Source organism: Protopterus annectens, chromosome 5.part0 (genome assembly GCF_019279795.1).
Source record: "Protopterus annectens isolate FY-2018-M chromosome 5.part0, PAN1.0, whole genome shotgun sequence".
Taxonomy (NCBI): domain Eukaryota; kingdom Metazoa; phylum Chordata; order Ceratodontiformes; family Protopteridae; genus Protopterus; species Protopterus annectens.
In genome coordinates, this window is record NC_056735.1 from 1,771,101,562 (window position 1) to 1,771,125,458 (window position 23,897).

Here is a 23,897-nt window from a genome sequence, read left to right on the forward strand (position 1 = left end):
TATGTGTTCATATACCTATTGCAGGATTTTAAAAAAATGTAATTGAGAATAAACATCTTAAACATATATTTTTTTTCTGAAACCCACAGAGCCACTAAGTGCTACAATCAGCCCACGTAAAGTGAAGAGCAGTATAGGAGGTCAGGTCTCCCTTTCCTGTGCTGTGACAGGAGCTGAAGACTTCGAACTATCTTGGTACAGAAATGGTGAAATCATCAGTCCTGGAAACAATGTGAAAATTAGTGGAAATAACAACGAGAAGCTAGTACTGGATGGCATGACCAAAAGCGATGGAGGGGCGTACCAGTGCTTTGTAAGAAAGGATAAGATGTCTGCCCAAGATTACGTGCAGGTTATTCTCGAAGGTTAGTACTGCATGCAACTTTATGCCTTTAATATAGATTTATAACTGATCTGCTGCATCATTTTTGATGGAATTCGCTGAGCTGAAGATTCTAGGATTTCTTAACAATCTGATATTTGAAAATGTAAATATGGTAAGTGCCTAGGCTATTTACAGCGCATTTATCAATATTTTCAACAACTACCCAGAATTGCAGAAGAAGTATGTTGGTATGTTGGGAATTTATGCTGGTAGAATAGTTGATTCTGACATATCCATTTGCCTTCTGTATGTATATGTTCATGAGACCATCTGCTTATATACTATATATAAGTGTTTGATTTCAGATCCATTAAAGTGAGCAGTGATAGTTTTAATTCAAGGAAATGTAAGGTTAGGGGCCCTTTCTTAACTCCCGAAACATATAGCCATATTAATACTTATTAAGAATAAAGACTGTTTATTTATGTATTTATTTAATTGGAGCATTACCACACCTCTGTGTGTGTATGTGACTGTGCTGCTTCCACACTCAGATGTCATAGTGATGTGAGGTGGATTCCTAATGATTTGAATATGGCACAGAGAGTTGCCTAAGCTTGCATTATGCAATAATGTTGCATAATGTGACATGCCATATAAGTAATGTTTTGCAAGCTGGATAAATACGAATGGAGTGAAATGCGACCTGAATGAATGGAAAAACTGTATCATGTAGATCTGCCATACAGTGACAATCAAAGTGTGCTACAGTGTCCTAGGGTAGACTGCATTAAATACAGTTCAAAAATATTAAAATCAAGTTAAACTTGCATACATACACAGGAAGCAAAAAAAAAAAAAAAGACACAGCTGGGGAGGTAGAAAACTCCAATATATGTAGAATGTGTACAGATGACAGAATTATCTCCAAATTTCTATCTGGCTAGGATGGAAGCCTTCACCCATCTTCACCCAATCTTCATGGGGTAGTATACTTGTAACAAGTTGCTTCCAACTGTGTAATGTTGTACTACTTCATTGCACTAAAGCAGAGATGAGAACCCAGACAAGGGCTACACAGCAAAGTTCCTACCAATTTCATCTTATAAATGGGAAGGCAGTGGGTGGATAGGACAATAATAAAGGAGAGGAGCAAACAGAAATGCACACAGTTGGACAGTGGGAAGGAAAAGGTTTTTTTTTATTGTGCGGGACAGGCACCTTTCTTTTTGAGAAGTAACAAGGAGTAGAAGGGAAGGTGTTCGGGATTCACAAATGGACATAAATAACAGACAAAGGCAGAGAGGAGAGGAGGTAACAAATATAATATACGAGAGCCACAAAACAGAGACCAAGACAGAATGAGGAAAGACACATGGTGATGGAGAGGAGTAGACAACATACTGAGAAGGACATGGAAGGGAAGCACCTTTAAAGAAGACAAAGTGGGATAAAGACCGCCTGCAAGCCTGCAGAATGGGGAAGCTATCTAGAAGCTAGTTAGTTTTATGACCTCTCTCAAAGCTGAATCCAGACACTAATAGCCTAGCAGAGCTGAGGAACTCCACAGGTTGCATGATGATTACCCCAGGGTGCCATTTAGTGTGTCCAGCCATTGGCCCTTAACAGCTATTATTAGATCCTCCACCTACCCCAGGTCACCCTGTAACTAGGGTGGGGTAAAATAGAGGTTGCAACCCTCTGTATCAGCTGTTCAGGATCACAACTGGCAGATGTCACTGTGCTGTAGTGAGCACCAGCATTTATTTTAGAAATCACATTTCAAATAAATAAATATATATATATATATATATATATATATATATATATATGTGTGTGTGTGTGTGTGTGTGTGTGTGAATTGTTTTAGTCAGCTGTAACAAGGAGTCTGTTAGATAGACAGCCATTTAGTTATTTTATTTATTAACTTTCTGTCCTTAACTTCAGGATGGGGAGAGGTGCCCATCTGAGGACTGCACAAGGTGCCTGATGATCTTGCTATGGCTTTGCACTGAATTACCAAATAGGCTCCCTTGTTGCCACTCCCCAATGGAAACCATATTTCCCGCAGAAGCAAAGCAGCACTAGTGGCCACTGATGACCTCTCCAGATCACCCCTCACAGGATAACTGTCATTACCTTTCAGAACAGCTGCCTGAGATACAGCTGTAGACACAGTAGGTGGTGGTAAGGCAAGAGCCAGATATGGTGGACACTGCCACTCTGCCTCTGGCTGCATGGCTGACACTATAGAAAATTTAGGAATAAATGGAGAGAAACAAAACATCAAAGGATACAACTACTACCACTAATAACAATAATAATAGTAAAAATACAGCCATACGAAGAAATACAACCCAAAAGCAATTATCAGTAGTCTGTGCGACACTGTTTCAAATTACAAACCCTGAAAGGTGAGAAATGCAGTAAGCTCAACAATGGCAACATGAAAATGATGCACAGGCTTGGGCTCAGTACAGAAACATATTGACTACATGGCAGGGGAAGTACTCCATCACTGTTGCATAAGTTAGTAGCACAGTGTGTAGCTGTCAATCAGAGTGAGTGAAATTGCAGCTAAACTAGGCAGGAACAGCCAGTCTGTGATAATTTTCTACACAATCCTGAAAAGATTATAGGCAGAAGCATACACTACATGGTCAGTGCCATGATATATCACTCAAGGTAGCCCTAGACCATCTATGACATGTCTCTGAACACCAACAGGAGAGCACAGATGACTAGAAAGGATCATAGCAATGCTTTGCTATGACAAACACCATACATACCACTCAACCTCTTACAGCAAATATCTGGACAGAGCCACAAATAATGGGAGACAAAGGCTCAAAAATAGAGACACTTTTAAATATTGCTCTTACAAACTTAGAAAGTTTTGCATTAGCATGAATTTTCTGAAGGGTATGAAATTTGAAAATCAAATATCTACCATTATTTTCTGACTTCAGTCCTCAAGGATTTGCCAGTGATTTGCCAGAAAACCACACATTTTTGGAGAAACAGACCAAAGATACAAGGCAAAAATCTGGATGTTCAGTGAAAATCTGGACAGTTGAGAAGTTTGGCACATCACTACATGGTGGCTCAGCTGCCACATGCCAAAGGTATACCAGGTGTAAGAAGACAGGCAGAGGTCATTTAATTGGCAAGTATGTGAAGGCCAGTGCTAAGTAGCTGCATGATGTCATCAAGGTTAGAGGCATAGATCAATACCAACACAACAGGAACTTATATCCTTAAGTGCAATGTTCCATCACAGGTGGTACGGTCTGTAGTAGGAAGGTAATGACAGGAACACCTGATGGTAAGAAAGGCAACACCACTGCATGTAAATATTTAATGATGCACAAATCAAAGCAAACCTGTGAGAACTGGTGAAGGTAATGCAAAAATAAATACACTGGTGAAGCTACATTGAAACAAAAGTAGAAACTCTGTTAAACACAGCAAATGTAGAAGCACTGCTGCAGTTAAAGCTAAGCAAAACTAGATACACTAGTGCAGTCAGTCAGCAGCATTGCAATCCCATATGGCTAAGGAGGGGAGGGGAGGTGGAGATGCATTAAAACAGTAACTTTATGCATAGCTTGGCACTTGAATAGCTGTGCCAGCATCCTCTTGCAGATCACTTTATTTTCTTCTCTCTCCTCCTGTGATGAAAAACAGAGAAGAGAAAAGGAAAAAACTAAAGAGCATGCCCATTAACATCAGTAATTTATAACAGACAGTAATGCCCACAAATGTAAAACTAATAATCAGTTAGTCATACATAACACAGAATTTAGGCTCCCTGTCTCTAACCTTTTCTTCCCACTGGTAGACAAGATCAGTGATATCTCTTTCACTGGCTGTACCAATGCAGGAACTACTTATCAGAGTGGTTGAAGCTGAGGACCTCACCCACTGCCTCAGCAACACAATGCCAACCACCCTTGTTGTACTGAAGATGATCATATAAGTTCACTAGGGCTCCCAGTACTGCCAGATGCAGTAGCTGCAGAAAGATATTTGTCTCCTTTTTGGACCATATGAGAGCCATTCAAGTATCAGCACTTACAGAAACCATAGCAACTTGGCAGGTTGAACCAAGAAGGTAAAATGGTAGCTGAATCACATTGACACACATTACAAACATCACATGATGCAGTCAGATTGGACAGCATAACAGAGCAACATAATCCAGTGCTAATAGGTTCATAGGTTCATACTAGGCTATCTGCCCTAGGGCATTTATAAGCCTAGCCAGAATATTTTTGGCTTTCGCCACCCATTTTAAATTAATTTTCCTATGCCCTTTTTCGAGGTTAGTATACTGTGCCTCTGTCTAACAGTGACACAGAAGTGATACCCGGGGTAAACCTACGATCCCCATCCACTCATCAAGATTCCTCTTGAAGAGAGTCAATGAGGGACTCTGCCTAACCTGGACTGAGAGTGAAGGGAGCCTTTGGGTTATGAATCTGTCCCTCCAGCATGTCCTATTTATTTCAGTGCTGAGATTCAAGACTCTCGAGAACGTAGCTCAATGGGATTTGGATTTTCTGAGGTGCAGCATGTCCATTAATTCCGGGTTGGACATGGCTTTATACGTCAGGCACAGATTGCCTCTGAGTAGGCGGTATGCCACTGAGTAGAGCTGGAGTTTCTTTAACCGGGCAGCATATGGCATCTGTTTGAGCCCTTTGATCCTCTTGGTGAGGTACTTTTGGGGTCTTTCCAGTTGCTGCAAATGTCTGGTAAGGTACATCCCAAAAGGGGCATTGTACTCAATTATGGGCCTGATAAGGGATGAGTAAAGAGGCACGATGACCTCCCCTGATATAGATGTGAATCCCTTCATGATTAGGTGGGCTATATAAAATGTTTTTCTAACCACTTTGGCCACGTGATTGTCAAATGAGAGATTGCTATCAACTTGGGTCCCTAATTACTTCTTCCATACTTAATGGATTACCACCTATGTGGTAAATTGTGGGTACTTTGTTTTTGCCAAAGGGGATGACTATACACTTTTTGGCATTTAGCTTGAGGCCATGGCTCTGGCACCAGTTGTCTGTTTCTATGAGGCCCTTTTGGAGGATGCTTGTGTTGGCTGGAGAATCGATTATGGCACCCAGTTTGCAGTCATCTGTGAACTTGGTCAGCCACAGTCCTTCCGTGTTGGCCTGTACCTCTGAGAAATATATACCGAACAAGAGAGGTCCCAGGACTGAGCCTTGTGGGACGCCACTTGTAACTGGTTTGGAGTCTGACATGGCTCCAGCAATTCTAACCATGTGGGTTATGTCCTTGAGCCAGTTTGCAATCCATCTAGTGACATAGGGGTTTATATTTAAGCTGGTGAGCTTATCTATAATGCCTGAGTGGGGTATTGTATCGAAGGATTTTGCGAGGTACAGGTAGGCTGTGTGGACCACCTTCCCCTCATCAATGGCCTTGGTGACTGTTTCAAAGAAATCGACCAGGTTTAAGAGGCAGGATCTGCCCTTAACAAAGCCGAACTGGGTAGGATCCAGTGTCTGTAGGTCCCCAATATCTTTATTTATAAGGTCCATGATGATCCTTTCCATAGCTTTGCAGACCAAGCTAGTCAGGCTTATGGGGCGATAGTTTCCAGGATCCGTTGAGGCACCACCTTTGTGGAGAGGGGCCACCGTTGCTGTACGCCACTCTTTGGGTACATATCCTGTAGTAAGGCTGAGATTGAACAGTAGTTTTATGTTTTGTTTAGCTCTTCTTGGAGTTCATGTAGGATGCAGCCCGGGACACCATCTGGTCCCATTGATGCTGTGTTTTTTGCTTTGGAGAGGGCGGCTCTTTCCTGAGCATCTGAGATGTCAGGAGGGCAGCACTCTGCTGGGATAGATATTTGCCCTTTTGGTGGGGAGGGCGGGGGGAGTTTGCGCTGAACCTGTCAGCTAGGATGTTGGCAATGTCTGTGGGTTCGGTGTATTTTTTTGTCATTTTGGACTAATTCTGAGGATATCTGGGAATTCCCACCCAGGTTCCTAACATAACTAAAGAAAGCCTTGTGATTATCCTTAGTGTCCTGTGCAATTTTTCTCTCGAAGCTGGCCTTAGATGATTTTATGAGTGCCCGTAGTTTTTTGCTAATACTGATCAGAGATGCCTTCCCTTTTTGGGATTTTGCTCTATCATGTAGTAGCTTCCTCCTTCTATTGCATAGTTTGTTTATCGCTGGGATCCACCAGACAGGACGTCTGCCTTTGGAGGATTGGGTCTTGGTTTTATTTGGGATTGCATGATCCATGCATTCCTGAAGGTGTTCATAGAATCGTTTATAAAGGATTCTATGGTCTAGGCCCGATGCGGGTTTCCACAGGCTCGGGGCTTTGAAGGATTCCACCTCGGTTTTGAGGAGTGTGAAATTTGCTTTAGAAGTTAGAAGTTTTCACTGTGGTTTTCTGGGCAGGGGGTGGGGTCGGGATGTGACTATCCAGTGAGATTATTTTATGGTCTGATCTTACCAGTGAGGGATACACTTCTGGTCTGGAGCATAGAGCCCCCATGTTGGTGATGATCAGGTCCAGTATGTTTTCCCCTCTTGTGGAAGTGGTAACAAGTTGTTCCATAGCATTTGAGTTTATAAATTCTAGGAACCTTTGGGCTGGGGTGTTGGAGCTAGAGTAATGCTCCCAGTCTATGTTTGGGTAGTTGAAGTCACCCAATATAATGGTGTTTGGAGAGACCTTCATATTTTCCAGTGTTCTCAGGAAGGCCGAGTGGAGTTCCTGGGTTTGGGAGGGTGGTCTGTAGCAGGCTATAAACTGGAAGGCAGTTTTACCCACTGTTAGTTGCACATGGATAGTCTCTGATGCTTCGTGCTGTGCCACCAACCTGGAGGTGTGGGTATCTTTGACGAATATTGATACTCCCCCTCCTTTTGTGGTTCAGTCCAAGTTTTGGGGCCGAAAAGCATGGTATGAGGTATAACCTGGTAGTGCTGGGGTGCTCTCAGGAGCCTTGAACCAGGTTTCTGTTACTGCACAGATATCGATGTTCTCCATGCTAAGGAGAGTTTCGAGTGCACTAGTGTCACCACAAAAGGCATGCATTGATGGTGTCAGATATGTGCCCATATCATATGGTAGTGAGACAGAACATAATGACATACAAGAATGCCTTTGCTGGCTACACCTGATTGACACAACAAGTTTGCCACACGGTCATTGGCATGATACCGCATGCCCATACATTGAGCCAAGTAACTGCATGGGATAGGATGACTCCAAGTGGGGGAACTACCATCACAGACCACACTCACTAATACAAAGAATTTCTTGGTGTCTCTGCCGGGAGCCACTGAGAGGATGATGATGGTACCTGATGGACACCTGGATACATGGGCTGAACTAGGCACAACACTAAGTGTCTCTCATGGAGAGGTACCATGTTTTTTATTCTTTAAGGCAACAGCACAGTCTTGTTCCACACCACTGTCATTAGAATACTTCTGGAAAGCACCAACATGTCTTCCCTAAAGGCATATCTATGATGCAGTATGACAGAAAACACCTCAAGGTGTGTGTGTCTTAGTTGTTTGTATGATCTGTTATTTCTTTCGGTGATGGTGCTAGGTTGTGGGATTGTGACATGTTAGTTTTACACACAAATGTTTACTTTTCCATCTTCACAGCTTCAGTTGTTATGGGGTCAGACATGATGCGCCTGGACATGTCAAATGTCAGTGCAGCTTCTGAACTTGACAGTGATATCATCCTCATCTTGGTACAGTCCAATAACAGTGTCACAATCAGCAATGCTTACTGTGGAAGACACCCTCCTGCCTGCATCCACCAACACTGCTGTGTTAACTATGGAAAATTTTCCTGCCTACCCACTAGGTATGGAAAGACATCACATGTCTGGCAGCCCAACACAAGGTGCACCATTGTCAGTAACTAACACATCTGCAATGGATAGTGACACCACAACAATAGAAAATGATGACACCACTAAGGAGTGTTGGTCCAGAGGTATCCATTACTATGTCTCCCATTTCTTGCCCAAAATTGCTATCACAATTGTCATAAATTAGAGGACATGCAAGGCAGTGTTCCATGTACAGGACAATGCCTCCAATGCCATAGCTGGGATGACCAATATACTGACTGGCATGTATGTTGATATATGCAAGAACCTGCATTACCTAAGTCACAGGTATGTGTCATTGGAGAGCATCCTTGCAGACATTGCTGTCCCCATAGGTTCTCCATCCTGTATGTGCCAGGATCACCACTGTACATGTGCCTGGCATTCCTCTGTCAGAGTTGTGGGTATGTCAATTCCTCATTTCCATCTACTGTTGTGGCACAATGTAGACACCCTCATGGATGTACCCTACATGGTAGTTAACCAAAACTCATAACAAGCCATGCAAGAGCTTCACATCTTCCATGTCAGTGGATGTTACTGTTTGTGCCATTCCATGATGGGGATGCTCCCGTGACCGAGGCCACTCACTGCATCACTCCCAACTGTGTATCCACAACCACTATTGCATCACAGCCAGTGCAGCCTTATGTCATTTACTGCATCTCTGACCTTTGGCCCCAACTGTGTGCAACCCTGCTTCCATGTGGAAGCTCCATCCCCTTCCTACGGAGTATACTCAGCTTCCCCCACTATCCCTACTTTATAAAATCATAACAGTTCTACATCTCTGCTCCATCACCACCTCCTCTTATATAGCCATTGCTAATCCCTGTCTTTGTGCCCCACCCACCTGTAGATACAATGAGAAATGTGCTCTGCCCACCACTCTGTGTTAAATATGTTTCAGTAATGTCTGATGCACAGCATGGCTAATCAGTGCACAGCACCATACCACATAACCTAAATATATGATAAACAGGAGACCAAGAAGGATTAAAGCTCCACAATGGTAGAAAACCAAAGGAAAAACAAGAAGAATTACATAGACCACCATGCTGAAAAAAACATAAAACAACCTTTAATAAAATGAGAAACAACGATATGAACAAGTGCAAAAACAATGCTAAAACCAAGTATATATATATATATATATATATATATATATATATATATATATATATATATATATATATATATTTATATATAGTAGCTATTAGCCAATTAGTAGTAAAATCTTCTCTTTAATATAGGGTTTATAAGAAGTACACAATTCAGGCCAGGTGGTTTGTCAGCCAAAAACTCTGCTGTCCAATTATATTCCACACTCTCAGTATTATTTTTAATATCCCCACCCCTTGCAGTAACAGATATAACTTGTAAGGCCATAAAAGAGAAAATGTGAGTATTATGTGAGGCAATATGGTTTGTTAAAGAATTATATTTACACGTAATCCAATGTTTATCATATGTTATAAAATTCGATCCTTCAACAGCCTGTTCATTTTACATACTTAAAACGAACAGCACTGTCCACACTTAGCCAGATAGACAACGTTGCTGGTAGTACTGTCGGCATATAAATGGGGATGATAAACACTGTTTGTGATTGGATGAACAAACCTATTCTCCAAGCTGATAAAAGGACAGACTTTGCAGTGTCAACATGGGAACATTCCTATTCTAGATGGTTTAACCACATTGGTTGGAGAAATCCCCTTACACAGTCTCCTCTTTAAGTTCAAATTATTTTTAAAAACAAAAAGCCTATTCCCAATACATTTCTTCAAATTATCATCAGTCAAGAAAATCTTCCAATTATCATCAATAATACAGCAGACAACATCCACATCACTACTATATTTCAGACAGACCCTTAAGGAGCCTGACTTAAGGTTACTAGAGGCTTGAACCTGTTTAGGTTCCCTATATAGCCATGGCGTACCTCATGTGCCTCTTTGATTGTGCATTTCATTAAACGTATTCTCTATTTCATAGTTCTTATAGCCGAGAAATCCTAACCTGCACTGTAACAACTCTAATTCATGATGAAAGTCAGCATCATTCATACACATCCTAGAGGCTCTGAGAGGTTGCCCTTTTATTATATTTTTGAAAACACGTTTAGGGTGCATACTGTTACATGATAAATAATGATTTTTCCAACATGGTTTCCTGTGGATAGATGATTTAATAACACCTTCCATATCCTTGCTCAACCTTATATCCAGGAAGTCAAAAGTACTGTAAAAAGCATTGACAGTAAATAGAAAAACACTGGTTGTGTTATCCAAATATTGCATGAACATATTTAGTTCATCTCTCATTCCATTCCAGATTAAAAACAAATCATCTACAAACCTGACATAAAATAAAATCATATTCTTCCAATTGTTAGCTTCACCAAATACATGCAACTCCTCCCAATCAGCTAATGTTAAATTTGCATATGTATTTGCACAAGGGGTTCCCATCGCAACACCTAAATATAGTATTGCTTACATCAGTTTTTAATATACATTGTGTCTATTCTGACCTGTAAATGTGGATCAGATGCTGTCTGCATACGTCTCAACTGTCCAGATTTTTGCCTCATATTTTTGTCTGAAAAGAATGGCAGACATTTGAGTTTCAGACTATATACTCTTCAGAAATTTGATGCTAAATTAAAGCCTATTATTCTATCAGCTTTCTAAGTTTATAACAATATTTAAAAATGTTCCTTAATTGTGGGCCTTTGTGCCCCCTTTATGTTTTTGTCCAAATTTCTTTTTATAAGAGGTTGAGAGGTATGGCTGCCTGTTTGCCACTGCTGCAATATATTGCGCCCATCTCTTTTCTGCATGGAGTTCCATTGCATCCAGCTCCTCAAATAGCTTTTTACATTGTGCCTTATCTGCTCCTGGCTCTGTCTGTTCCTTTCATTGCGATCCACTTCTCTAATTATCTACACTCTACCATATTTTGAAGCACTGCATAGACAACAAATATCTTGGCTACAGGTCTATAAAGCATACCGCATTGCAACACCAGAAGAATCTAGGCAAAAGAATCAGGCTTTTAATAATCTGAACACATATTTGATGATGTCATTGGTGTATGACAGTGCAGAGTTATATGTCGTCCCAGCCATGGTCTGTGGGTTTCAAATTGGTATCATGGACCATGTCTCCAGGCATATCAATTGTCACCAGTAAGATATCCCTATGGCAAATCACCCTACACAAACTGGTATAGATTTGATGTTTGTCACATGAGAGAACATTGGGAACTGCAGTGGTGGTGCACAGACTCATTCTAAGTAATACCCTGTGCTTTGCCCATCATGGCAGTTAGTGGAGTGGAAAACATTCTGGTTGATGTACTCATGTCCATGTGGACTATATGGGTCCTTGGTGGCAACTGGAGTACACTCAATGGCCCCTAATGCCCTAGGGAAATGGAATGTGCCATATAATGTCCACATATAGGAGGTTATCACCTGTGAAGTTTGAGGAAGGCACATATGCTCCTCCATATTCTGCAGTATGACATGAAGAAACTGGAGTATTATGCATGAGGCAGATGCCAGTGACACACCCACCATGTCCCTTGACAGCCACAGGAAGGTCTGTGTAGAGAGGAGGGTCAATGCTACACATACTTTAGTGTCCTCGGGGATTGGTAGCCCACACATCCTAAGGTAATCCACATGAAGATATGGTGTCTGTCAAGACTATCACATTTCAAAATGTTCCTGTCCTGGATTTGGTAGTTAGGTACACAGATGTTGACAACATGGTTGATCCTAACATATGCTGGTTATGCAGATGCTCCTCCTGGCATCTTAATGTTGTCACTTTATCTATTCACTGAGAAATTATGGTGTACAAGCTTGTCGTCCACAGAATGTTATCCAGCAATTTTTAAACTTTTCTGAACCATGTAGTCAAGTTCTTCAGTCCTCATTTGCTTTCAGCAATGCTCTTACTTCCATAATGTATCTCATCTCCATGTCATTATATGTTCATTTGCATATGTTGCTGATAACCCTATTTTTCTCAGCCACTACTATCAAGCTACATGTCTATGAATCATCCTCACCCTGTGTGTCATAGTTCACCAAACTGAGAACAAACTGTTATAATGTCCAAATTGGTTCTGAATCACAGCCCCTGAGTCTGCAGCATTTCTCCATGTACTTCAGTTTCTTCCTAGCTCTGAAAAACATGCTGGTTAATCTGCTGCTTGATTTGTTATTCAACATTGTCCATATACATTGTATTTGCTCTTGCATTTATAAATTCTCCAAGTCTTTTGTGCGTCTATTACTATGACAGGAACGGGCCCCAGTCCTATGTCAAAGTATGATTAAAGTCCATGAAATTAGTATTGTTTCAATCTTTGATGTTAGACAGAAGTGCTCTTTGCAGCACCCACAATGTGCCCATTAAAGACTCCTTCTGCGATTCATATGGAGTTACATGTATCGGTAACATATCTAAGTATGATTATAAATTCTTTTTTATAAGACCCATTGCTCCTACTACTATTGGAACTGTATGGGTATCCTTCTTTTACATTGCCCTTGTCTCTGCTTCCAAATCCTGGTATTTTATGACTTTGTGTCTCTCTGTACATAAGACACTGTAGTCACTGGGTGTAGTGATTTGAATAATCAATGCTATTTTTGTTTTCTTTTCATGGACCACTATATCTGTTTTATTGCATATATTTTTTGAACTGATGGAAATGGGTGATCCCATTTGATATAAACTTCATGATTTTCTATAATGCTTTGTGGCTTATGTTTCCAGTGTTTTTCAGAAGCTTCAATATTATATTTGCACAATCCCCAATGCAATATTCTTGCCACTTTATTATGCCTTTCATTATACAGTCCTTCTGCCATTAGTATATCACAACCAGCAACAAGGTCTGTGACTGTTTCCAATTCTGTTTTGCAAAACCTACATTTGTCTGTTGCTCCCATATGTGTAATGGACTTTGTAAACCAACGTGTATGTAGTCCACTATTTTGAGGCACCAATATTAACCTTTCACCTTTTGGTTTTAATTCACCTCTCCTTAATCATTTCTGCATTTGATCCTGATCAACATGAGGTTGTTCCAAGAGTTTTCAATACTTGCAACTATATTTATGCATTTTCCACATTTCTTGCCTTCTCATCCTATCCTTCACCTTATATTCTTTGTTTTGTTTTTTGGCACATTCAGTTGCTGCCTGATTTTTATCTACTTTTGGTTTGATTTCCATTCCTGCTTGACGCCAATATGCTTCTCCTAAACTAAGCAGGGAAGTTATCTTAGACTTATTCTCCTCATGTTTCAAAACTGTCACTACATTTGGGTCTTGTAAGGTCAGCAGATGTGTATGCAGTCCCATGAATGCAGATCTATACATGTAATCAATTTCCAGGAGGGCCATACCTCCTTCAGAACAGGGAATATATAGTCTTGGTATGCACTGATTTTTATAAATCATTTGATGAGCATGAATCATTCTTCTTGTTTTCCTATCCAACCTATCCAACACCTTTTGGACCAGTCAATCACTCCAAAAGTGTAAGTTAGGAAAGGAAGAGCAAAGTGGTTTATAGCTTGAACTTTGTTTCTAGATGTCAGTGCTGTTTTCGGTATTCATTTAAGTCTTCCAAAATATTCCTAAGTTTTATTTGCATTTGTTCATGTTTTATTGTTGATCCTTCATCAGTTCCCAAGTATTTATATGCTCCTACTTTCTCAAGTTCTTATATATCACATTCCTGTCCCAAACTGATGTTTTCTTGGTGTTGCAGCTTTCCTGCTTTTAGAGGTTGCTTTAGCACATTTATCAAGAACAGACGACATTCTTATATCACCCGAAAATGTTTTGACCACTTGCAGGTGTGCTTTGAGTTCCTCATCTGATGAACTATACATTTTTAAGTCATATACAAAAAGAAGATGAGAAGTCTTTACACTTTGTTGTTTTCTGGGAGCCAAACTCTAGCCAAGACCTAATCTGTTAAGTAGACAGCTTAATGGGTTAAGGGCAAGACAAAAGAGCAGCGGTGACAGAGAGTCATGCTTGAATATCCCCCTTTGAATTTTTATCCCTGGATTAATAATTTGTCCTTTATCATGGCTTAACTGCAAAATGGTTTTCTACTGTTTCATGGTTGCTGCAATGTAATCTATTAGTATAGGGTTTATCGTATACATTTTTAAGCACTCTTTTATCCATGAATGAGGGATATTGTCAAATACTTTTTTATAATATATCCATGCCATACTTAGATTCTTTCCCTTTTTACAGCTCTCCATTATGACTTTATTTATCAGCAAATGATCCTTTGTTCCATATGACTTTCTTTTATTACTCTTTTGTTCTATTGCCATGATTGAGTTTTCTTTTAAATGACTATAAACTCCGTCGGCATCATCTCATGTGTATAGTTTATACGACGTCGGAAGGCAAGTTATTTGTCTATAGTTTTCAGGATAGCTTGCTGGCTTGCTGTTAAGTAGGAGTATTGTTTTTCTTATTGTTAACCAAACTGGTGTCTGGACAGGGTGTGCATATAAAAGCTCTTACTCACGACTAAATCTTCATGTAAAGATGTTAATACTTTTAGCCAGAAGTTAGCTACTGCATCGGGGCCTGGGGTTTTCCAGTTAGAGGCATTTCTTAACTTTGTTTTAATCTCTCTGGCTGTTACTTCTTCCCATTTCATATCCTGTACCTTTGAACTTCTGATTCATTCTCTTACTTCTTCTGTCCATTTTAGCATCTTTGTTCTGTTCCACAGGATCTTCATATTTGTTCTTGCTCCTTTTTTAATTTCTCCAAATCTTTTGGGTTTCTAATACTATGATGGGAATGGACCCCATTCCTACGTCAAAGTACGATTAAAGTTCATGAAATTAGTATTGTTTCAATCTTTGATGTCAGCCAAAAATGCTCTTTGCAGCACTCGCAATGTGCCCAGTAATGACTCCTCCTGCAATTCATACAGGGTTACATGGACTGGTAACATATCTAAATACAAGTAAAAATAAACCGGAGAAGGATCCAAGTAGTCCGGTACCAAACACACTACTTGACTGCCACACAGTGCTGTTGATTAAAGTAAATACAACTGTAAATTCTTTTTATAAGACCCATTGCTCCAACTACTACTGGAACTGTCTAAGTATCTTTCTTCCACATTGCTCTCGTTTCGGCCAGCAGATCCTGATATTTTATCATTTTGTATCTCTCTGTACGCAAGACACTGTAGTCACTAGGTGTAGGAATTTCAATGATCAATGCTACTTTTGTCTTCTTTTCTTGGACCACTATATCCAGTTTTTTAGCATCTGTCTTTTGAACTGTTGGTAATGTGTGCTCCCATGTGATGTAGACTTCATCATTCTCTATGATGCTGTGTGGCTCATGTTTCCAGTGTTTTTCAGGTACTTCAATACCATAATGTTTGCACAATCCCCAGTCCAACAGTGTTGCCACGTTATTATGCCTTTCACGATATAGTCCTTCTGCCATTAGTATGTCACACCCAGCAACGAGGTGTGTGACTGTTTCCAATTCAGTTTTACAAAACCTACATTTGTCTGTTTCACCCACATGTTCAATGGACTTTGTAAACCAGCATGTACATAACCCATTATCTTGGGCTGCCAATATCAACCTTTCATCTCTTGGTTTGAATTTGCCTCTCCTTAACCATTCCTGTGTTCATTCCTGATCAACATGAGGGTCTTCCAGAAGTTTTCTATACTTGCAACTATATTTATGCTTTTTCCACATTTCTTGCCTTCTCATCTGGTTCTTCACCTTATATTCTTTCTTTTGTTTTTTTGGCACATTCAGCCCTTTCTGCTAGAGACATGGCTGTAAAGGTGCTTCAGATCAGGCCACTTGCATGGTCATCAAATATGTGTAATTTTCTTATTTATTTATTTATTTGATTTGTATGGCAGTCTAATTGCATACATGTGTATAATATGATGTTTTTCAGCTGGTGTGAATGTTTTTTTTTTCTCTATCGAACACAGGTACAGTCTTGTAGGTTTGCTGAGAGCAGATAATATAGATAACACAGAAACAAGTAAATACATGACATATAAGAACACCTCTCAAAGGACAACAGGAATCTTAAGGACTAAGCATAACTAACAACCAAATGTCAGAATCAAACACTTTACCTTGCATCTGGGAAGAAAAACCTTAGCCATTATACCAACCAGTTCATTTGAGTTATGAGAACCAATTCCAAGGAAATTAAAACATCCTGAAGAATATTTGTAACAGGGCATTAGCAAACATTGTTTTAGTCATCTGAATTCAGAACTATACCTTAAAATTAATTTGCAAGAAATTTACTACTAGTGATCTGTAAGCATAAAGTAAAGTATTTAAGAATAAAATATACAGTCAGACTACAAAACAGAAGATGCGGCATATATTTGTGAAAAGTAGACATACAATGTTTGATGACTACTTGGCATTCCATTCCCATTTCTTTAGTTATATAATGTTAATACTCCTAGCAAGTTATCATGTGGACTTCCTATCTCCTTTTATACATAAGCTTTTGACTCCTATAATTTATAAGGAACTTCTGAATTTCAACAGTTTTAGGCACTGGGTGTCATGCCATTTTCTCTAAAATCATTTATCACCAAGCTATTAATCACAAAACAACTGCAGTTTGTCTTGACAAATCTTTTAGATAACCTTATATTCACATATAGTGTTAGAAGGTATGATTGATCATCCAGTCCATAACCCCTAGCACTCTTTTGTGCATACTGCCTTTTAAAAGTCAGTACTGCATCTGGGGTCACACCTCAGTGCTGTAACATTCCATGTGTTGTCCAGGCTGTGGCAATTACCTGTTGCATTGTAAAAGCAAAAATTAAATAAATAAATACATAAATAAATAAAATGTTTTTTTCCTGCCTAAAACTTGACTGTTGTAGCACTCCATGTGAGGTATAAATTGTAACGACTGCATCTACTTTTATACTAAGCAGTTTGCTACAGTTTAAAAGAAGAAGAGATTTTCTTCTTTTTTTAACTAACATTTGATTAGAAAGTATAAGGAGCAGGATGCAGAAATGGGACCTGATTCGCTCCTGCATTTCAGGAGCCATCGGTACCTAATTGCAGGAGGGGGCATGCATCTGGTCACTTGATAGTCTTGGTAGTCTTTACTTGAAATTATCAGGGCTTCCTCTATTGAAATGCTAGCACTCAAAATGGTGAGTGCCAGCAAGCCAGGAGAAAAAGACTGAAATCCAAGAGAAGGGTGAATCTAGAAAAGTGCTGTTCTCCTTTAAAACCGTTTTGTCAGTGGGGAGCAAACATCGCATTGCACTTCCCCCCCCTACACCCCCCAATCGTCAAGGCTGTAATGCCTCAGAAAAATGGTAATTTCATCAGAAATGGCATCTAGGACTTTCACTCTGCACCTTTTGGTGATATAGCAGGTACCAGCATTTTAAATGGTTACTCTTTCAGGTCTCTGTTTTTCTTTATGAAATATTATGGTGCATATTTCCCTCATGTTAATTAGAAAATATGTCAAACTGAGTAAATGCAGTGTATCATCCTTTTAGCATCTCAGTGTAACACTAGTTATGTGTTCTGATATGCAGCTTTGTATATTTTAGAGAGTAAATTACATTTGAGAATGTTATTTTTTATTCACTGAGTATTGTATTAGGAGAGTCTCATTCAAGTTCTAGCAAAGAAATGACCAGCAATGAACTAAGCAAAAAGAGAAAAAGTAAATGTTTTCTAAATGGGCAAATAAGACTGAAAATAATATCTGTACAATTGCTCTGTAGACATAAGTAATGGGACCCCCCCCCCCCCCGTATAGCCATACAGTATTTATATTCCAGCTCTGAGGATATACTTCTCTAATGACTGAAAACCATTCAGATGTAACTTATAAGTGACTTCCTCAAGTCTTCTGCTGCTGTGAGCCTTGGAGTTAGAATACTAAATAAGTGAACTTATGGGGGGTCATCTATTTGTTGATGTAGTGGGACATGCCTCTGCAAAAGTAAGAAAGCTATACATTTTACTAATTTACAACTATTTTATAACAGAAGTTATGTATATATAGATATAGATATATAATATGCAAAGAAACACACAGTTCCATTTTCAGTGGTGTCTTATACCTTGCATATAGCATAGCCTGGGACTGTACATGTGCTTGCTTGGTTAACAACCAATGACTGGATGAGTGAGATCATTATCTCTGGGGTATAAGGTTAGTGGGCGGTGAAACAGGATCCCACAAGACCTCTAGTGTTATTGTGTCACATTGATTACCATTCATTTTACAGTCAGGCAGTGCTCTGTACTCCACTTTGTGCTACACTAAGCACGGTCTGGTAGCATAATATTGTTATATGTATAGGGTCATCGATCTTTTGTAGCCGTGTTGGTTCATGATTTACTGCTCTGATTGCTTTGACTTTGTCCCATTTAAAATGTTTGAGTAAGCCATTTTGTATTCATTCTTCTTGCTCTTCTTGCTATCCTCCTCGGAATGGGATCATTGTTGGGTTTATTCACCTTCACACCTGTAAGCTATCCAGTTATATTCATTATTTTCCAATACGTTCAGTGATTTGTGTCACTCAAATATTGTATTAGGACTTTTGTCACCATGCCTACATTTGAAATGGGCACTGCATAGTGGATAATTCATCCTTCAAAATGAGTAAATAAATGAATGAATGAACGAATGAATAAAAGTGTGTCTTGTAAGCTTGCATTTACAGTGTTTGTCATTCATTTAGAAATTAATTGCAGTTAATATTGGCTGATGGATACTTAGACTGACCATACTGTTGCTGCAATCACCATTTTTTCTGCTGCACTGTTAGGCCTCATTGTTGTTCATGGAGCACTATGATTATGCTCCAAAATCGGAAAAAAGATAAACCTGTTATGTGCTACTGTAGACCAAGATCTGACTGTCACAGTTCTTCTAGTGGTGTATAACAATTGTTACACACACCCTCAAGTACTGTGATGGCTTGATATGAAGAAAGGGACGTTCCTTCAGTCCCTGAAAATGTTTCTTCATATAACCTCTGAAGTTTACGGATGTTAATCTGTAAGTAACCTATTTAAATTAAGGTATTATTTAAAAACTGTTCCTGACTTTTTCTTTACTTGCTGTTTGTGGGACAGCACTTGCTAAGTGCTTTACTGACTTTCAAAGCTGGAAAAACACCTTGCATTTTTTTTTCCTTTTGTAACTGATAGTACATGGAGTAGATAAGATACCATGCACTACAAAGAGTTATGATACAGTCTCAACAAACATAACTTGTCATTTAAATGTTCTCGACATGGATACCAAGATTCACCTCTTCCTTGACATCCATGTCTCAAACGCATAATACTGTGGCTATGATCAGAGACCCAATCGTAACCCACTATGTCATGATTAATAATATAAGGCCTGAGCCACTCCTTGTCCTCTCCATTATATTTTACAACTGCTTTACCAATACATAGGTTTTCTTGTGCTGTATCAGATAACAAAACATGTAAATGACCATCTAGAACAAAATATTGTTTTGTTCGAATGAGACTTGTATACAAGATGGCATACTAGCACATCTATTTATTTCTTTGTTTTTTAATTAATTATTATGTGTTTGTTTGTTTATTAATTAATTATGTGTTTATCTAGAAGACCAGATTATATTTATTCATTTATTTATTTATCATCATTTGTTTACCAGGATGGTCTGGCTGGGTATATACAACTACCCTCTTTCAGTGGAGGCCCAAGAAAAGCTCCAAAATAAAACAATGCAATAAAGCAGACATATAGATGTACAGCAATATATAAGGTGGTATGAACTATTTGAAGTGACAATTTATTAACAATTGTTACTTTGAACAGTGTTTCTTTTGTCTAGCAAGCTGCAAACATGTAATTCTAAAAACCCTATGAAATTTCAGAACTGATATCCTTGCCAAAATAGTAGTTTTAAAGCTAGGCTTTCTTTGTGTGTGAGTCAGTACACAATGACCGTGTTTTATCACAACTCGTATAATGCTATTTTTATCCATCTTTACCTCCAATCAGTACAGCCTGCCATGATATCCCCATTGCTGAAAATAAAAGTATGTGTATAATCTATAAAGGATTTGATTCTTTTTAATGAAACTTCTTCTGTAATACAATACATGCCAAGTGTGCCTCTTCTCAACCATGAGCTAATATGTGTTATGGACCAGTTCATTGTCCTCCACATCACCAATAGGGCAATATTGTATTATGCAATTTACATGGATATTAATTACTTCAGCAATGCAGTGGCACACCTACAACCTCCACTGTTGCACAGATAGTAAGTGAAATACATACAGGCACCGACAATACAGAAAAAGACTCACACTTGCACACACAGACACACACATATGCACACACAGACACACATACAGACAGATGTAGAGACACACACACACACACACACACACACACACACACACACACACACACACACACACACACACACCCACACACACTCACACACACCCACACACACCCACACACACACACCCACACGCACACACACACACACACACACCCACACACATCCACACACACTCACACACACCCACACACACACACACACACACACACACACACACACACACACACACACACACACACACACACACACACACACGTATACACTAGCACACACAATAACCGTTCATATACTACAGTCACAGGCACCACTCACATAAACTGACAGAGCTCTCACCCTCCACAAACACACATACAACTACATAGTGACATATCAGCACACCAATGAAAATCAAAAATGTTCTTTATAAGAGTGCAAATTTCCAATATGTTTAGTATACCTTTGTATTCCAGTACTGTCCCATTTGTGTAGCTTGGATATTCATGAATCCAGAGCATTGAAACTATACAGTGAGCTGGGAGGTTATTTAAACAGATGTCTCCCATGAAATACTGCATTTGTATGTGGCACTTGTAACTTCAGTGTTTGAAATGCAAAGTGGGAACATTAGATTGCAAGGAGGACATATGTAAATCAGAATAGTTTGTCAAAATATGCAAAACAGCTTGCAGTCATCTTGCATGCTTTGAAATGACTAATATTCTCCCACCCCAAAATCCTCTTTTATCACTGTTCTTGCTCATTTTTGGAGTAGGACAGCAGGGACTCATAACCCAAAGCTTTGTTTGCATCCCTTCTTTCTTAGACAGTACCTCTAAATGAAAGGAAATGCCCTTAGAGTAACACGCCAAAGTCTAATAAAACTATGACTAATTTTTCAGTTATACTTAAACAGTGTGAATATCTTGTCTACATTTTTGTAATTAGAGATGGAGTAGTGCGCAACCTTTACATAACCACTAAATTAAAATGTCCTTGCGTCTCAAAATGAACCAGTGCAAATCAGGATCGATCCAGAAGAAAATAACTAATATCTTAGGGTTAATGTTGAATTAAACAGTTAATTTCTGGAACCAGAACTATAAATTAATTGATACACAAAGATAACTAATGAAGAAGATGATTAAAGCCACATTTCCCTTTATTAGAGAAAATCTCTGTAGTCGGTACTTTCAAAGACTGTCTTCAGTACTTCTTGTATCTTGTAATAACCACCTTGATATAAAAGGACCCAGAATTTTATGACTCCTAGTTGAGAATGGTCAAATAGCAAGATCAATGCATTCTTCACACATTACTAAAACAACCGTGATAGGAGTAATATTTAGAAACCTTCAGTTGTAATCCTGTAATTCTGAGCTGCTTTCCTACTCCTACTCTCAAGCTGATAAGTAGGATTTCCTTTGACACATTTGAAATCAACAATTAAGAAGAGTGGAATTGACTTCACACCCACTTAAAACTGTGAAGCATCTTGTGCAAAGTGACAAATTTATGAAGGTTGGACAACCACTATCTCATTAATTTTACCTTGAGTTCTGGGATACTTCCAAACCATGGCCTTCTCACTTTATTTTATTAATTTATTTATGTATTTATTTATTTATTTATTTATTTATTTATTTATTTATTTATGTTTTATTATACATAAAACCACTTCTTTGCATTTTACTTCCTGGTTGTTTTAAATGTATACTTTACTACCAGATCTTTTTAGATTATATTTATTGCTTAATAAATCAGAATTTTGTGTTCTTTGAAATTTGAGTAGTAAACATTTTCCAGCAAGAAATGAAATAAAGCTTGCTATACAATAATAAAAAACACATATTTCTGAAAATTTCATCCAAAAAATCAGTTGAAATGTTGCCATTAAAATCTACCAATCTCCATACACATCAGCTATACGTACTTGATTGTGTACACAATCAATGTCCAGTTTTGATTAAAATAGTCACATTAAAGTATTCTAACTTGCTTTACACAAATGCACATTACTCCTGCAAATCCAAACAAATGACTGTTTAAATTGATCATATCAGCAAGGTCAGCCATGCTTATCTATAGACAACCTCCCCATATCCTGCAGTTATAGACCTATTGTTGACTGTGTACACCTCAAGTAACTGTTTGTAGTTTTTTTTTTTTTATTTACTTCTGTTTATTGATTGGGATAGCTGGTGTCGATGGGAGAAAAAGTCCAAGACAGAGTAAAATTTTAAAGAGTAATAGAAGTAGTATAGATGCATAAATTACAAATAATGTGTAATAAAGTGTAAGAAAAAAACATTAGGAGGCAAAGTAAGAATTGATGTCATCATCATCATCAACCCCCCTTTTCCCATTTTCTATATGGGGTCAGGGTGTCATGTTAATTTTAACCATCTCTCTCGATTCAAAGCAGCATTCTTGTTTTCTTTGAATGATCATAGGTACTATTTACAACTGGATTATAATCCCACTAAGCTTTTTCAAAAACAAATTGATGACTTCCTCACATTAGCTGTGGAGGAAGGAATCATTACTGACAGGGTAAAAAAAAACAACTCACAATTGTTGACCCCAGGGATCAATATATCTATTTCCTGCCTAAAATTCACAAACATTTATATTGTCCCCCTGGCAGGCCGATTGTCTCTGGAAGAGGCTCTTTGACAGAGCCACTGTCGCAATATCTGACTAAATATTTGAAACCTTTGCTTGTGTGGTATAGATCCAGACTTAAGGTTACTACAGCATTTTTACAGGTCATCTCGGAAATGCAACTTGAACCTGGTTGGTGGCTTTGTACATTAGATGTCAAAGCTCTTTACACGAACATTCCACATTGGGCTGGTCTTGAAGCCCTTGAATATTGGCTATATAGGTAAGAATTGTACTGAACAGGTTTTATTACTCTTCTTCTTGGTTTGGTTGAGCCTGTATTAACTAAAAATGTGTTTTTCTATCATGAGGCATGTTTTTTACAGATTAAAGGGACAGCAATGGGTGCCTTGTTTGCCCCCATATATGTGGATATTTTTACGGCATATATTGAGGAACAAATTTTGTATGATCAATCTCATAATCTGTGTATTGATCAGATTGATCTTTTGAGAAGCTATCTGGATGATTGCTGGATGGTTTGGAGGTCAGATGAGGAATATCTTGGGGAGTTTGTTGAATATCTTAATGAAAATAAGTGGGGGATCAAATTTAT

The 23,897-nt window shown here is 38.8% G+C and overlaps 1 protein-coding gene across 1 annotated transcript in view; it reads left to right on the top strand.

The window, feature by feature from the left end:
• DSCAM (DS cell adhesion molecule) overlaps window positions 1-23,897 on the top strand; it is a 3,720,739-nt gene that overhangs the window by 1,881,924 nt on the left and 1,814,918 nt on the right. The window contains exon 6 of the mRNA XM_044071570.1: window positions 90-365. Coding sequence (XP_043927505.1) covers window positions 90-365 — 276 coding nt within the window. The remainder of the gene's footprint in view (window positions 1-89; window positions 366-23,897) is intronic.